This window comes from Ranitomeya imitator, chromosome 8 (assembly GCF_032444005.1).
Source record: "Ranitomeya imitator isolate aRanImi1 chromosome 8, aRanImi1.pri, whole genome shotgun sequence".
Classification (NCBI taxonomy): domain Eukaryota; kingdom Metazoa; phylum Chordata; class Amphibia; order Anura; family Dendrobatidae; genus Ranitomeya; species Ranitomeya imitator.
The window spans coordinates 47,863,583-47,881,165 of NC_091289.1; the positions used below are offsets into that span (position 1 = coordinate 47,863,583).

Below are 17,583 nucleotides of genomic sequence, written 5' to 3' on the forward strand. Positions count from 1 at the left end.
CTTTAGTCACACAGCATCCTTGGGGACAATAGAAATGAGATTGGGATCACCGACTAGGTGACAGTATATTTTCCATACAACCACATCATTTCAAGTAGCAATTAGGCCGGTGTTTGTTTTCCTGAAATGGCTTTGCCGGCGTCGGTTTTGCTGTTGTTCTTGCAGCGGCTCCTGTTCCATACTGTGAAAAAGAGAGTGTGGGTAGCTTCCAAACAAAAAACATCTGAAGAATGAGCATGTCCCTTCTTTTACCAGCTTCAGGGTTTCCAAACCCTGAAATTTGTAACAGAAGTGACATATGATGGAGACTGTACAGCAATATCGTTTTCACATTGCTGTGCACTATGTTCATTTTTGAGGGGGCTTTTGTGGATTTTTTTCAAGCTGGTTCCATGCGGAATCTGCCTGAAAAAGACATTATGTGTACATAGCCTTAAAAAGAGTTTTTTCCTTACATAGGCTTCACATGGCATAGGTCTTGCTTCTTTAGAAGAATTTCCACAATGCAAATATGCCACTTATGAAATCGGTGGTATGTGGTGGAACAGTAAGGCACCAAAAAAATGTTTTCTTTGATTTTAATATTGATGACCTGTCCTTTAACCTTTGAGAATGGAAAACCCAAGAAAGAAATGTAATGCCCCTGAGGGAGGGCCAGGTGCCACAGAGGTACTGCACCTCAGCCAAAGGTGTGGCACTTCACTCTCAGGTAAGGAGGGGGTGGAGCGCCCCCAGACGCAGGGCCGCGGGGTACTCGATACCGGTCCTCTCTGTCTCGGTGCTGGGGTTGTCACGGTGGCTGGACCCAGTCCGTGACCCTGCTAAGGGGCATCCAATAAAAGGGGTGATGAAAGTTTGTCAAGGGTTCGTGACGAAACCTGTGGTGTTCGGTCAGGGTGACTGACGCTGCTTAGGGGTCCGCTGGGGTGATGGAATGGCAGCTAGATGGTATACCTTCCCACAGGTGAAGTATATCCCCAGGGCTTCCCAGTAGTGCAGGTGGCGATGATGTGAGGCGCTGTTAATAATGAGGACACAAGGTTGCAGTCTCTTTACCTTTTACTGAAGACTTCGGAATCCGCAATCCAGAGCACTGCTAACAGGGCTGGCTGAGTCCAGCCGGTCCGAAGGCACATCCAGAGTTCCCTTTGCAGGTGGAAATCAGTGCCTACCAACTAGCGCCTGTGTGTTGTTGTCCTTCCCTGCTGAGCATTCGGGATAGTCCTCACAACTTTCATATTCGTTCTTTCTCTTCTCCGTCCCCCAAGTATATCTGGCTAGGACGCACCCGTATGATGGGTAGGCTCGGAGCTATTTTGGGACCCTAGAGATGCCCCTCTCCACGTTTGCCCCCTATGTCTACTTAGGTGATGTACGGTAGACAGCCAACCTATAATCAACTGTCCTGCCGCTGTTTGAAGTAATGCTTGAAGTCTGTTACTTCCTCGGCGTTCCGGCCACTGGCTACGCGCCTCAGTAGGATGTTGCCGATCTCCTTGTGCTGCGATTTCATTTCTCACTTCTCCACAATATCCTTCGCTTCGTGTCCTTCCTTAGGATGCCGCCGCAAGGTAGTGCAGGCGCGGCTCCGTAACGATCTGTCCTTTCTGCTAGGTACCTGCCAGGAACCCACCCCTGACAGGTCCTCCCTGGAGCTCTCCCAGGCTGCGTTCTGTTCTAACTTCCTATCCAACCCCCAGTTTTACCAAAGTGTGAGGATTGGCCTAATACATAGTGCCTTTTGCTCCCCCTTGTGGCCGTAGTGTGAAGTGTAATGTGTGACTGTGATACCTGGTCAGGTGAACTCCTTTAGTGAAATCAGACATAACATCACTCCCCTTAGTGGCAGAGCGACATTACTGCAACGACCAGGACTCTGGGGCGCTGCAGGGGCACTACCCGAGACCCACACTAGCATCCAACACTACACCACTCCAGGCCAGGGGATCTGGTTTCTATTGAGAGAGGGCCCCATCTCAGGCTGGAGGAGAAACTAGGTAGAGGGTGTGGGTGGAGAGAGTGATAGAGGGAGGAGTTAGGGAGTAAGTGAGGAGTTGGTGAGGAGGAGTGGAGGAGAGCAGACGGAAAGTATGAAGCTCCTGAGCGAAGGAAGGGGTCCTAGGGGCCAGGGAAGTGAGGCATCCACCCGTGGTGCCTGAATCCACAGTGACCGTAGTCGGGTGGAAGGACCAGGTCGCAGTGGGAGAACTGGCCCCCAGACTAGTGGAGGAACTACAAGGCTCAGCTAGCAAGCCAGAGGCTGTGGTAACTATGTGCCACAGCCACATCCACACATATTCACCGAAAAGGCAGCCACATAGAATCAAGGGGACCAGGAGGATGTCGCCCAACAGGATCCGAGGCTGCTGGCTTGGGACACTGTGTGTGAGGCGCAGGGCAGGAGGGTGAAGCCAGTGCAGAGAGACGGCCAGGGAAGGAGCATAAGAAAGGGAATCTTGGGAAAGTGAACCCCAAATTACCTGAGAGCTGGCTGGACCACAGACCCGGAGGACACAGCACCTGGCTGGGGACTGCATTTAGGAACTGTGAGTAAAGTGTGGAAACTACACTCTGCTGTGTCCTGAGTTATTTACTGCATCACCTGCCCTGCACTACAACATTCACCATCATTGACTTTAACTCTCTTAACTGCCCTGGGGCCTAGCTATATCCGTGGAGAGCTGTAACATCCATGCTGTGTTACCAACTGCCCCAGTAGACCTGAACCGCAGCATCGGCCATCTCCTTGCTGCCAAACACCACGGGTGGCGTCACAAACAAATTTCTTATAAACTTTATTTTCCCCTTCAATTCATTTTTATGGGATGCCCAGGGCCACGGACCAGGTCACTGCTGCCGTGACAACCCCCGAAGAACTGTCGGACCCGGCCCGAGTACCCCACGGCCCTTGCGGGCGCTTCATTTTGGCATCACGAACAAATCCCCTATAAACTTTGTTTTTCCCTTTCATTTCAACTTTATTGGATGCCCAGCTGCCCTGGCAACTCCCTGAAGAACTGTCTGACCCAGTTCCGAGTATCCTACGGCCCTAGCGGGCGCTTCAGGAACATAATAAGAAAATACCCTGCAGTAAATGAATAAACAGCAAGAGTGCATGAAAATAATATAGGGTACTTAGTTCATTTAACATAATTTTGATCAAAAAGCTGCAAAAGCTATCCTGCCATGTCACAGTGACCCTAACTGGGGTTCACTCTGTAGAGCTCTAGCATGCAACCATGAAATAAACTAATATTGAATTGCATTACTGCTCTTGAAAATATGAAAAAATGAGAATACTTAGAGCATAAACTGTCCAATTCATGTGTAAGGCGATTCTTGGTGCTGGGACCTATCCCATTGGGACTCCTCTCATGGGCTGATAGCTAACTACATTTATATGGGAAGGTAGGATCCTGCTGTAATTAAAACCGCCATAAGCTGAGGAGTGGAGTGCTCTGTCAGAGAGCCTATGCATACAAATATCAAAAGACTGTCACTTCCATACAGAAATCAAGTGTGTACAGGTGCTTACTAAGAGTAGCACGGTGCTAGCGGTGATCTTATTGAGGTCACCGCAGTTTATCAGGTCGCTCACAATGAGCTGCCTGTGGGAACCGCAGCTTCAGTGACGTCACCACTCGTCACTGAAGCTGCGCTCTCAGTAGCTCCTCCTCATGTCTCCTGGACTTCAGTCTGAACAGTTGCATCATGCCACCGTTCAGTTTGAAATCCAGATGAAGCAGATATGGATTGCAACATGGGACAGTATGGATTATCGTCTCGTCGGACAGGTGAGAAATATAGTTGTTTATTATTTTTGTTTTTTTACAGGGGAGATGGGTATCAGAGAATTATTTTCTCGTCGGAGAGGTAAGGATTATGGTTGTTTATTTTTTTTCTTTACAGGAAACATGCGCTTCAATAGATTTTAGATGTAAAGGTGAGTATAACTTAGTTTTTTTTAAATAAAGTGTAAAAAAAAAATGGTGCTGAGTTTTATTTTAAACAAAGGATTTTATTCTTGCTGTGTGGTTATTTCCAAACTTAATATGAGGTTACTAATGGGGGCATCCTATGCACGCCTCTCTATTACCAACCCCAGGGCTTGATGTCAGCTGCCAATACAAAACTGACATCAACCCCAATACTATTATTACACTTTGCACTTCTACAGAGCAAGTGGGAAGACCGAGGCGAATCACCAGATTTACACGGCTGAGGGCTGATGTTGATAGCCTGGGAGGGAATATCTTTGGCCCCTTCCCAGGCTATTAATATTTACCCACAGCATACTATTTAACCTTTGCTGGTTTGAATAAATAGGTGAATACCACATCATTTCTTTTCTGGGGTTCCCCTAAACTTACCAGTAAAGGCTAAGCAAACAGCTATGAGCTGTTATTAACAGCCTGGCAACCTTTTGGGATATTGTCCCTTTTCCCAGCTTATTAACATCAGCCCCCATCCACGGGCTTTCTCTATGCTGATTATCAAAATTACGAGAGCCCATTCCATTTATTTTATTTAATTCTTAAGTTACATAGGACTTCTACAGTGGGTGCTGAATACAACTCCCATCACTGTTACCTGGTCGCGGTAATCTCAGGGAGACCAGACAACAAAGATGAGACCTGCCGACGCCTGGGAACAGCTAACTGTACTGCTTTTACCAGGCGCCTGTACATGTCACATGGACTCACAGATGCAACACGGATGTGATACACAGACAGCAAACGGATAAACGGATGTCACATCTGTACATATGAATGGCACACGGACCACGGATCTGACTAGTACTGTTTTTTCCTGTACAGCGCACAGGAATCACCAGGACATGTGAAGGACGCCTTAGACTGTGAGTGTATCCTGCTGAAATGACTGGATCCATTGACAAATATGGTTTATATCTACCTTTAAGGGGTTGTCCAGGGATGTAAAGTATTTTAAAGTACTCGGGCTGGTTAAAAAAAAATAAAAGATGGAAAATTTACCTATTCCACGCATCTTCCGTTCTGAGGTTTACCTAGTCCCTGCTGGTTTCCACTTCCTGATCCAATCTCTGGAAAAGCCGATTCAGCCAATTACTGGCCACAGCAGCGACCCATTTCTGTCTCGGGTTGAACAGGCAATTCTGCAAATTTCTGATGAGACCAGGAAGTAGAAACCAGGGGACAAGGTCGGCATAAAAAAAAAAAAAATTTTAAGAGCCCTTTTATAAATGTTTCATTGGCTGGACAGCCTCCTTAAGATATAGAGCGCCGCCAGACACAGGGCCACGAGTTCTCGGTACCGGGCCTCTCTGATTCGGTTCTAAGGCTGTCACGGTGGCTAGACCCGGTCCGTGACCCTGCTAAGGGGCGTCCAATAAAAGGTGATAGGAGTCTGTCAAGGTTTTGTGACGCCACCTGTGGTGTTCGGTCAGGGTGACCGACGTTGCTGTGGGGTCCGCTGTGATGGAATGGCAGCTGGATGGTATACCTTCCCACAGGTGAAGTAAATCCCCAGGGCTTCCCAGTAAGGTGGATGGTGATGGTGTGAGGTGCAGTCAATAACGAGGACACAAGGTTGCAGTCTCTTTACCTCTTTACTGAAGACTTCAGGATCCTCAATCCAGAGCACGCTTAACAGGGCTATCTGAGACCAGCCGGTCCGATGGGCACATCCAGAGTTCCCTTTGCAGGTGAAAATCAGTGCCTACCACTAGCGCCTGTGTGTTGTAGTGCTACCCTGCTGAGCATTCGGAATAGTCCTCACAACTGCTGTTCTCGTTCGTTCTTTCTAATTCTCTCTCGCTTGTTCCAGATATTACTAGTTTCTCGTCCCCCAGGTATGTTATGTCTAGGACGCACCCGTATGACGGGAAGGCTCGGAGCTCTTCCGGGACCCTAGAGACGCCCCTCTCCACGCGTTGCCCCCTATGTCTTCGTAGGAAATTTAAGGTAGACAGCCAACCTATAATTAACTGTCCTGCAGAGTTCGAAGTAAGGCCTAGAGTCAGTTACTCCCGCGGTGTTCCGGCCACCGGCTACGCACCTCAGTAGGATGTTGCCTCGGTCTCACGGCACGACTCCTACTGGCTCTCCTTTGTGCTTGATCTCGTTTCTCACTGTTCCACAATATCCTTCCCTTCGTGTCTCTCTCTTAGGATACCGCCGTGGGGTGTGTAGGCGCGGTTCCATTACGTTCTGCTCTGTTCGCTAGGCACCTGACAGGTCCCCACGCCTGACAGGGACTCCCCTATGTCTTCTCCCTGCAACACCCCCTGCCACGGGATGTTGCCTGAATCCAACCCAGTCAGCTTCTGACTAACTTCCTATCCAACCCCTAGTTTTACCAGTGTGAGGAGTGGCCCAATAAAAAAGCCTTTTTCTCCCCCTAGTGGCCGGAGTGTGAAGTGTAATGTGTGCTGGTGATACCTGGTCAGGAGAACTCCTTTAGTGCCATCAGACGTACCATCACTCCCCTTAGTGGCAGAGTGTCATACTGCAACAACCAGATCTCTGGGGCGCTGCAGATACATGAACCCCAATTTAAACATCCCCATCCTTTTATATGACAGTAGTATAATTTATGTTCATTTGGGAAAAGGGGTATACCCTAATATTTCTTACATAATATACTGAGAAACCACTTCTCTCTTCTACATCTGCAATATGGGCGGACACAGCAACATCTTCTGGAAGCTGCTCAAAGTCACTAGTGCAATGAAAAAAGGACATAAAAATCAGAAAAAGTAATAAGTAACAGATGTTAGACAATGAATATATCCATACAACCACTCACAATATTTTTTATTAATATCAAAAGTCATGACATAAAACATAAAGAAAGCGTAAATAAATACAATGTTTTTCGTAATAACATATTAGTCATTTGTCGTATTATAGTTACAAATGACTATTTAAGCGCACATCATAATTAACATGTGCGCGCACAAGGACACTTTTTTGTAATAATATATTTTTTCTTATTATTATCCACGATATAAATAACACCAATTTGGATAATACTATTTATGATTTAGTACTTTTGTTATACACATGCATATATTGTTTGTGGATTGTTTTATGATAATATATATTAATGGTTTGTCATTTGCCGTATGTTATTTATAAATGAATATTTTTGTGCACATATGTGTCCATTTAATAGGATTTTATATATTATTCTTCCATTTCACCTTTTTTTGGTTTTCCCATTTTTTTATGATTTATTATTATTTTCACATGTTTCACCTATTAGTAAGTCTCATGTCTGCAGTCTTCCAGTTCGCCGGTGTGCTTTTTCGCGCTGCTGTGCCCCGTTCAGACGGTATGCGGCTAGGCGGCAGCCGCTGCTTATGGCCTGTGCACTGGCGATGTGATTCAGCGCTACGGAGCTTGGTGACGGGGACTACGCATGTGCGATGGCATGATATGCAATTGGTTGTTGCCGGTCATGTGACCGGAACCACCATGTATTTAATGCTGACGTCTATCCACCTGAGACCACGCCCCCTTGAGGAAGCGATAGTCACGCTCACGAAACGCGCGTCGGGGTGAGTGGTCGCCTCCTGGACTGGACTAAATCAGAGATACCGCTATGGGTAATTAACCTTTTACTTATTTACTTTATGCTCATTTCACTTCTCTGAAAGAGCACTATATTGTGGGGAAATATACTGTGTCTTTCTAGCTCAGACTAGCCACATGACTTGATTTGTATGATGCTGCTACCTTCATCCCACTATATGTGGGTTGTGAGTATATGATTTTCTTGGGGCTAGAAATTGACGATTTTTATACTGTCCATTTGGATATTACTTTAGTGCTGTGGTATACATGTCCAGTTTGGCGGCTACATACTATTGTCACCTTTTAAGATCAAAGTTTTATCCATATGAATGTAACTTGTAATTAACATTGTATTTAGTTAATTGTTTATTTACTATTTCTTTATGTTTTTCATCATGACTTTTGATATTAATAAATAATGGTGTTTTTAATATTTTAATATATGAAGACTCAGGTTCTCCTATTTATTCAATATTACTTTTGAGTTAGTATATTGGTGATTTTCGCATTTACGTGTGGCTGGTTTCTTGTGTTATCAGTCACTCACAATATTTGTCTAATCTGAACCAGACAGATAAAAAGCAATTACTGACTTAAGGTACCTTCACACTAAACGATATCGCTAGCGATCCGTGACGTTGCAGCGTCCTCGCTAGCGATATCGTTCAGTTTGACACGCAGCAGCGATCAGAATCCTGCTGTGATGTCGTTGGTCGGGGCTAGAAGGCCAGAACTTTGTTTCGTCGCTGGATCTCCCGCTGACATCGCTGAATCGGCGTGTGTGACACCGATTCAGCGATGTCTTCACTTGTAACCAGGGTAAACATCGGGTTACTAAGCGCAGGGCCGCGCTTAGTAACCCGATGTTTACCCTGGTTACCATCCTAAAAGTAAAAAAAACAAACGCTTCATACTTACCTTCCGCTGTCTGTCCTCCGGCGCTCTGCTTTCCTGCACTCACTGTGAGCACAGCGGCCGGAAAGCAGAGCGGTGACGTCACCGCTCTGCTTTCCGGCCGCTGTGCTCACAGCCAGTACAGAGAAGCAGAGCGCCGGGGACAGACAGCGTAAGGTAAGTATGAAGCGTTTGTTTTTTTTACTTTTAGGATGGTAACCAGGGTAAACATCGGGTTACTAAGCGTGGCCCTGCACTTAGTAACCCGATGTTTACCCTGGTTACCCGGGGGCTTCGGATCGTTGGTCGCTGGAGAGCTGTCTGTGTGACAGCTCTCCAGCGACCAAGCAGCGTCGCTGCAGCGATCGACATCGTTGCCTATATCGCTGCAGCGTCGCTTAGTGTGAAGGTACCTTCAGCCAGTGATCAGTTTATTCAAACACATCTGAAGGGCCGTATTTGCCACTAGATAAAGGCAGTCCCATGCCTAAGGCGGCAGACTGCAGGAGGTGGCAACTAGTGATGAGCGAGTATACTCGTTGCTCGGGTGGTCTCCGAGTATTTGTTATTGCTCGGAGATTTAGTTTTCGTCACCTCAGCAGCATGATTTACGAGGGGCTGCCGGGCGAGGTGGCGATACTCCCTCCGTACCCTTATGGGGAAGCATGCATCTTTGAAAGTACTTTAGGGTTTATTGGGCTAATCCATATTTGTGTATTTTGACATTTACCTGTGGAGGCCTGTGGGATTATTTTCTGTACATTTGATGCTTGCCCTCCCCTAACCCGGCATACCGTCACGTTTCCTCTGTTTTATCTCCTGGTTTCTATACATTGTATACAGCATGTATATTTGAATATTTTTTACGTGTATTGTCATTAAATACCTTTTGTATCATATATTTCTAAATATGTTGCTTGGGACATTTTTGCTCCATTTTTTCTTGGCTATATATCATTGGAATAGTCTTTCATACATTTTCCTCTTTTGAAACTTTGTCAATCAATACCTAAATCTAGGAAGTTTCTGCTATTTTCTATCCAGTCCCATCATGTGTCACTCACATAATTCAGCATCAGAGCTCTAGACGCAAGATGGTTGGATACGTTTATGTATAAGGCTTTTTATAATATTTCCTTTTTTTGTTCAGGATGCCCTGGAACAATAACAATAATGAGTGCGAATATTGACTTTTTTTGCTGATTTGATCTTGTCGTTCTTTTCCGATAAACTGTACGCCACTTACCTTTCATCTCTTAGCTGGCGAGGGAGAGACATGATCAGTTGGATGACTGCAGGTACGTCTACCCTGTATTAATAATAATTAAAAAAAAAATTAAAGCAGTTTTCCAAAAGAAAAAAAATCTTTAGATAAGCTTAAAATAAAAAATATATACAGTGGGGCAAAAAAGTATTTAGTCAGTCAGCAATAGTGCAAGTTTCACCACTTAAAAAGATGAGAGGCGTCTGTAATTTACATCATAGGTAGACCTCAACTATGGGAGACAAACTGAGAAAAAAAAAATCCAGAAAATCACATTGTCTGATTTTTTAACATTTTATTTGCATATTATGGTGGAAAATAAGTATTTGGTCAGAAACAAAATTTCATCTCAATACTTTGTAATATATCCTTTGTTGGCAATGACAGAGGTCAAACGTTTTCTGTAAGTCTTCACAAGGTTGCCACACACTGTTGTTGGCATGTTGGCCCATTCCTCCATGCAGATCTCCTCTAGAGCAGTGATGTTTTTGGCTTTTCGCTTTGCAACACGGACTTTCAACTCCCTCCAAAGGTTTTCTATAGGGTTGAGATCTGGAGACTGGCTAGGCCACTCCAGGACCTTGAAATGCTTCTTACGAAGCCACTCCTTCATTGCCCTGGTGGTGTGCTTTGGATCATTGTCATGTTGAAAGACCCAGCCACGTTTCATCTTCAATGCCCTTGCTGATAGAAGGAGGTTTGCACTCAAAATCTCACGATACATGGCCCCATTAATTCTTTCATGTACCCGGATCAGTCGTCCTGGCCCCTTTGCAGAGAATCAGCCCCAAAGCATGATGTTTCCACCACCATGCTTTACAGTAGGTATGGTGTTTGATGGATGCAACTCAGTATTCTTTTTCCTCCAAACACGACAAGTTGTGTTTCTACCAAACAGTTCCAGTTTGGTTTCATCAGACCATAGGACATTCTCCCAAAACTCCTCTGGATCATCCAAATGCTCTCTAGCAAACTTCAGACGGGCCCGGACATGTACTGGCTTAAGCAGTGGGACACGTCTGGCACTGCAGGATCTGAGTCCATGGTGGCGTAGTGTGTTACTTATGGTAGGCCTTGTTACATTGGTCCCAGCTCTCTGCAGTTCATTCACTAGGTCCCCCCGCGTGGTTCTGGGATTTTTGCTCACCGTTCTTGTGATCATTCTGACCCCACGGGGTGGGATTTTGCGTGGAGCCCCAGATCAAGGGAGATTATCAGTGGTCTTGTATGTCTTCCATTTTCTAATTATTGCTCCCACTGTTGATTTCTTCACTCCAAGCTGGTTGGCTATTGCAGATTCAGTCTTCCCAGCCTGGTGCAGGGCTACAATTTTGTTTCTGGTGTCCTTTGACAGCACTTTGGTCTTCACCATAGTGGAGTTTGGAGTCAGACTGTTTGAGGGTGTGCACAGGTGTCTTTTTATACTGATAACAAGTTTAAACAGGTGTCATTACTACAGGTAATGAGTGGAGGAAAGAGGAGACTCTTAAAGAAGAAGTTACAGGTCTGTGAGAGCCAGAAATCTTGATTGTTTGTTTCTGACCAAATACTTATTTTCCACCATAATATGCAAAAAAAATTATAAAAAAACAGACAATGTGATTTTCTGGATTTTTTTTTCTCAGTTTGTCTCCCATAGTTGAGGTCTACCTACGATGTAAATTACAGATGCCTCTCATCTTTTTAAGTGGTGGAACTTGCACTATTGCTGACTGACTAAATACTTTTTTGCCCCACTGTATACACGTGTAGCACTAGCAACGCTAAACTGAACTTGTAAGTGCTCATTGACATTATATGAAACCAGCCCCTTTCTTTCTCTATCCGTATGACTTGAGAAAGAAGCTGGCAGGTATGGCTACTGAAAGTTGTTGTGAATTCTGTTGTTAAGCTCCCTCCTGTGGTCATGAATGGTACTTCGGCTGGTTCTGTCCATGGGCTTCCTCTGGTGGTTGTGAGTGGAGCTGCGGCACCGAGTTTCCTTCCACAGGTGACGAGGTTGATTCGTTAGCTGGCTGCTCTATTTAACTCCACTTAGATCATTGCTCCATGCCACCTGTCAATGTTCCAGTATTGGTCTAGTTCTCTCCTGGATCGTTCTTGTGACCTGTCTTCCCAGCAGAAGCTAAGTTCCTGCTTGTTTTCCTCTGGTTTGCTATTTTTCTGTCCAGCTTGCTATTTTGATTTTTGTCTTGCTTGCTGGAAGCTCTGGGACGCAGAGGGAGCGCCTCCGCACCGTGAGTCGGTGCGGAGGGTCTTTTTGCGCCCTCTGCGTGGTCTTTTTGTAGTTTTTTGTGCTGACCGCAAAGTTACCTTTCCTATCCTCTGTCTGTTCAGTAAGTCGGGCCTCACTTTGCTAAATCTATTTCATCTCTGTGTTTGTAATTTTCATCTTTACTCACAGTCATTATATGTGGGGGGCTGCCTTTTCCTTTGGGGAATTTCTCTGAGGCAAGGTAGGCTTTATTTTTCTATCTCTAGTGCTAGCTAGTTTCTTAGGCTGTGTCGAGTTGCATAGGGAGCGTTAGGAGCAATCCACGGCTATTTCTAGTGTGTGTGATAGGATTAGGGATTGCGGTCAGCAGAGTTCCCACGTCTCAGAGCTTGTCCTATATTATTAGTAACTATCAGGTCATTCCGTGTGCTCTTAACCACCAGGTCCATTATTGTCCTTACCACCAGGTCATAACAGAAAGTGTCCAGTCCATCAGTCTCCTTTAGCACTCGCTCCTGTGCTGAACTTAAGTCAGAAATACATTTTCTGGGACCAGCACTGATACATTATATGGAATATATAGAATATTGCAATATCTACACATTACACGGCTTTTCTGACCTCCCATTCTACATCCATAGGCATAAATATGAAATCGGACTCTTTGCCGCTAAAACAGCTCCCACACTTCTGGGAAGGTTTTCTGCAAGATTTTGGAGTCTGTCTTTGAAAAAATTTCGCCCATTCATCCAGAAGAGCATTTGTGAGGTCCAGGGCCAGAGTCACCATCCAGCACACCTGGTCAAGTTTCGGGGCCCTAAGTAAAGGGGGGGTCAACTCGCTGCCAACGGGCCTCCCCCATCGTGCTTTAAACTTTTTGAAATTCTTACCTCTCCCTATTTCTCCGCTGCCCTGGTCTCTTCCGCATCTTCTGACTCTGTGACACCTCAGGGCAGAGGGTGCAATAACGTCACTAAGGGCGCGCTGAGCAGAGGGTCAGAAGATGCTGAGGAGACCGGAGCGTCAGCCAGCAAGGAACGAGGAGAGGTGAGTATTTTATTATTTATTATTTTTATGTATAGACCATTACATGGGGTCCATTATTCTGTATGGAGAATATGTGGTCCATTATTCTGTATGGAGAATATGTGGTCCATTATTCTGTATGGAGAATTATATGTGGTCCATTATACTGTATGGAGCATTATACAGGGTCCATTATTCTGTTTAGAGATTTATACGGGGTCCATTATTCTGTATGGAGAATTATATGTGGTCCATTATACTGTATGGAGCATTATACGGGGTCCATTATTCTGTATGGAGAATTATATGTGGTCCATTATACTGTATGGAGCATTATACGGGGTCCATTTTTCTGTATAGAGAATTATATGTGGTCCATTATACTGTATGGAGCATTATACAGGGTCCATTATTCTGTTTAGAGATTTATACGGGGTCCATTATTCTGTATGGAGAATTATATGTGGTCCATTATACTGTATGGAGCATTATACGGGGTCCGTTATTCTGTATGGAGAATTATATGTGGTCCATTATACTGTATGGAGCATTATACGGGGTCCATTTTTCTGTATAGAGAATTATATGGGGTTCATTATTCTGTATGGATAAATATATGTGGTCCATTATTCTGTATGGAGAATTATATGTGGTCCATTATACTGTATGGAGCATTATACGGGGTCCATTATTCTGTATGGAGCATTATATGGGGCCAATTATTCTGTATGGAGCATTATATGGGGTCCATTATTCTGTATGGAGAATATGTGGTCCATTATTCTGTATGGAGAATTATATGTGGTCCATTATACTGTAAGGAGCATAATACGGGGTCCATTATTCTGTATAGAGAATTATATGGGGTTCATTATTCAGTATGGAGAATAATATGGGGTCCATTATTCTATATGGAGAATATGTGGTCCATTATTCTGTATGGAGAATTATATGTGGTCCATTATACTGTATGGAGCATTATACGGGGTCCATTATTATGTATAGAGAATTATATGGGGTTCATTATTCTGTATGGAGCATTATATGTAATGTACTGTAAGAAGGACAGTGTTAGGGTTTAATTTTGTACAGAGAGAACAGTGAGGTGTAATTAGTCAGGAGCACATTGTAAGGCGAAAAAAAGCCCCAGATATCCCCTTTAACTCCTTAATGATGAGGCCAAATTTTTGAAATCTGACCAGTGTCACTTTTTATGTAGTAATAACTCTAGAATGCATCAACAAATCCCAGTGATTTTGAAATCGTATTTGTGTGACACATGATATTTTATGATAATGATAAATTTAGGACGATATGTTTTGTGATTATTTATAAAAAATGGGCAGTTTTCAAACTTTGAATGATTATCCCTTTAATCCAGATTGTCACACCACACAAATACATTAACAAATAACATTTCCCTCATGTCTGTTTACCATTTGTAAAATGTTCTTTTATTTTATTAAAATTTTATAAAGTTTAAGACTCTAGCAGTAATTTGTCATTTTTTCAAGGAAATTTACAAACTTTATTTTTTCAGGAACCTACACAGTTTTGAAGTGACTTTGATGGTCCTATATATTGAAAAAAAAAAAAAGTGATACCATGTTAAAAACAGTATCTGTCAACATATTGAAAATTGCTGTCAGGTAGGTTATTAACCTTTCAGTTGCTTTTCAGGAATTAACGCAAAGTGGCATGACAGGAATGAAAAAATAAATTTTCATCACCTAAATGTTGCTAACCATTGAACAGGCCACTATAGCCGGCAGACTCCAAGGCCATTATTTGGCCACAAATTGCCATGGCAAACATCAGGACCACAAAATCGTAATCTCACAATGCCGATGGGATTAAAGAAGGAGATTCCGCACTCTGTTAACCATTTAGATGCTGTGGTCACTATTGACAGCTATAGAGTACTGTTGACGGCTGCTGGTTGTCTCCTGTATGGGGGATACCAGTCTCTTATATTTCAGGTCAGTAAAACAGATGTATTGGTGGTCATTAAGGGGATGTATAGGAGGGGATGCCAAACTGCATTTTTGCCCTAGGTGAAGGAAAAGCTAGATTTGCTCTTGGGGTTTTCGCTTTCTTTGGATGAACATGTTAGGTTATTGGTTGAACTTGATGGACGAGTGTCTTCTTTCAAGCTTAAAACTTTGAAACTCTTTACAGGACCAGCTCAAATTCAACGAGCAAAGGCAGTAAAGGCAGACTGCGTGGCGAGGGGCTGGGTTTTATACATCTGTGGAAATGGAACTGAAAGAAAAACATAGGGGTGTCCTAATTTTTTTGTTTATGTAGTATAAAAAAAACAAGGAATTCAACTCGCCCTCCTTCTGACCAGTAGTCACAAAAGATACGGTGCACAGGAGTATGGAGGAGAGTCAGTTGCCGTAAAGGAAAATTTCCAAGGTAGCAGAGGAACCAGCTCTCGTAAAGCTAGATTTTAAGTAGCTTTACGAGTCCTAGATCTACTACAACTTTGGACATTTTGTCTATACAGTGAAGCTTGAGAACACGGCATCTCTCTTCCTTCTTCAACTATATTAGTAAGATCCAATTATGCAACGTTTAAATTTTGCTCTATTTGGCAAGACTTGTTCACAATTTTCTAAATCGATAATCAATTTTATCAACTGCGCATTACATTTTTTATTTGTTTTGCTCATTAATAAAGGGCAACTTTCAATTTGGCATTCAAAACATGAAATGGCCAAGTTGACATTTTAGCAATCACTTAAATTCAGTAGTTGCACTTTCAAACAATATCAGATTTCTAAATATTTCTCCATTCATAGCGCAATGCACAAGGAAGCCAGCATGTAATCTTCCTCTTACTTCACAGGAGCGTGAAAGTGTCAGGACAGTACCCGAAAGCATCGCACACAGCTCAGACACATCATTGGGTTGTTAATCTGTCATAGAAAATACAGTGTACATGGCTCAACTATACGACCTGCACATAGATTACCCCCGGGTCCCATCTCCAAGCCGAAAACTCTACAGTCCCACGTTGCTCCTGTCTCTCACCTGTCCCACTGTCTGGGAACGTCACAACGGGTTTACTCTTGTCTCTGTCAAAGAAGGAAGTGCATAGAATAAATTGTGAACAAAAGCAGAAGGAGAGTTCTAGGAAGTGGTGACACAAGTCAGACAACCTCCCCTTCCACCGGCTTGCTCTTATTTGACTCTTCCTATTTACACCACTGATGACAGCTACAGTGGGGCAAAAAAGTATTTAGTCAGTCAGCAATAGTGCAAGTTCCACCACTTAAAAAGATGAGAGGCGTCTGTAATTTACATCATAGGTAGACCTCAACTATGGGAGACAAACTGAGAAAAAAAAATCCAGAAAATCACATTGTCTGTTTTTTTAACATTTTATTTGCATATTATGGTGGAAAATAAGTATTTGGTCAGAAATAAAATTTCATCTCAATACTTTGTAATATATCCTTTGTTGGCAATGACAGAGGTCAAACGTTTTCTGTAAGTCTTCACAAGGTTGCCACACTGTTGTTGGTATGTTGGCCCATTCCTCCATGCAGATCTCCTCTAGAGCAGTGATGTTTTTGGCTTTTCGCTTGGCAACACGGACTTTCAACTCCCTCCAAAGGTTTTCTATAGGGTTGAGATCTGGAGACTGGCTAGGCCACTCCAGGACCTTGAAATGCTTCTTACGAAGCCACTCCTTCGTTGCCTTGGCGGTGTGCTTTGGATCATTGTCATGTTGAAAGACCCAGCCACGTTTCATCTTCAATGCCCTTGCTGATGGAAGGAGGTTTGCACTCAAAATCTCACGATATATGGCCCCATTCATTCTTTCATGTACCCGGATCAGTCGTCCTGGCCCCTTTGCAGAGAAACAGCCCCAAAGCATGATGTTTCCACCACCATGCTTTATAGTAGGTATGGTGTTTGATGGATGCAACTCAGTATTCTTTTTCCTCCAAACACGACAAGTTGTGTTTCTACCAAACAGTTCCAGTTTGGTTTCATCAGACCATAGGACATTCTCCCAAAACTCCTCTGGATCATCCAAATGCTCTCTAGCAAACTTCAGACGGGCCCGGACATGTACTGGCTTAAGCAGTGGGACACGTCTGGCACTGCAGGATCTGAGTCCATGGTGGCGTAGTGTGTTACTTATGGTAGGCCTTGTTACATTGGTCCCTGCTCTCTGCAGTTCATTCACTAGGTCCCCCTCGCTTGGTTCTGGGATTTTTGCTCACCGTTCTTGTGATCATTCTGACCCCACGGGGTGGGATTTTGCGTGGAGTCCCAGATCGAGGGAGATTATCAGTGGTCTTGTATGTCTTCCATTTTCTAATTATTGCTCCCACTGTTGATTTCTTCACTCCAAGCTGGTTGGCTATTGCAGATTCAGTCTTCCCAGCCTGGTGCAGGACTACAATTTTGTTTCTGGTGTCCTTTGACAGCTCTTTGGTCTTCACCATAGTGGAGTTTGGAGTCAGACTGTTTGAGGGTGTGCACAGGTGTCTTTTTATACTGATAACAAGTTTAAACAGGTGCCATTACTACAGGTAATGAGTGGAGGAAAGAGGAGACTCTTAAAGAAGAAGTTACAGGTCTGTGAGAGCCAGAAATCTTGATTGTTTGTT

General features: G+C 43.9%; 1 protein-coding gene across 3 annotated transcripts in view; it reads right to left on the reverse strand.

Moving 5' to 3' along the window:
- Window positions 1-16,100, reverse strand: part of NCF4 (neutrophil cytosolic factor 4) — a 74,821-nt gene extending 58,721 nt beyond the window's left edge. The window contains exons 1-3 of one of the 3 annotated variants that reach the window (XM_069736868.1): window positions 15,992-16,100; window positions 9,697-9,759; window positions 6,615-6,699 (exon numbers count right to left, since the gene is read on the reverse strand). In XM_069736868.1, the coding sequence (XP_069592969.1) occupies window positions 6,615-6,699; window positions 9,697-9,728 (117 nt within the window). In that variant the 5' untranslated portion in view covers window positions 9,729-9,759; window positions 15,992-16,100. Of the gene's footprint in view, window positions 1-6,614; window positions 6,700-9,696; window positions 9,760-15,917 lie in introns of all 3 variants that reach the window. The other 2 variants (XM_069736869.1, XM_069736867.1) reach the window with 2 other exon arrangements.
- Window positions 16,101-17,583: the final 1,483 nt, after the last annotated feature.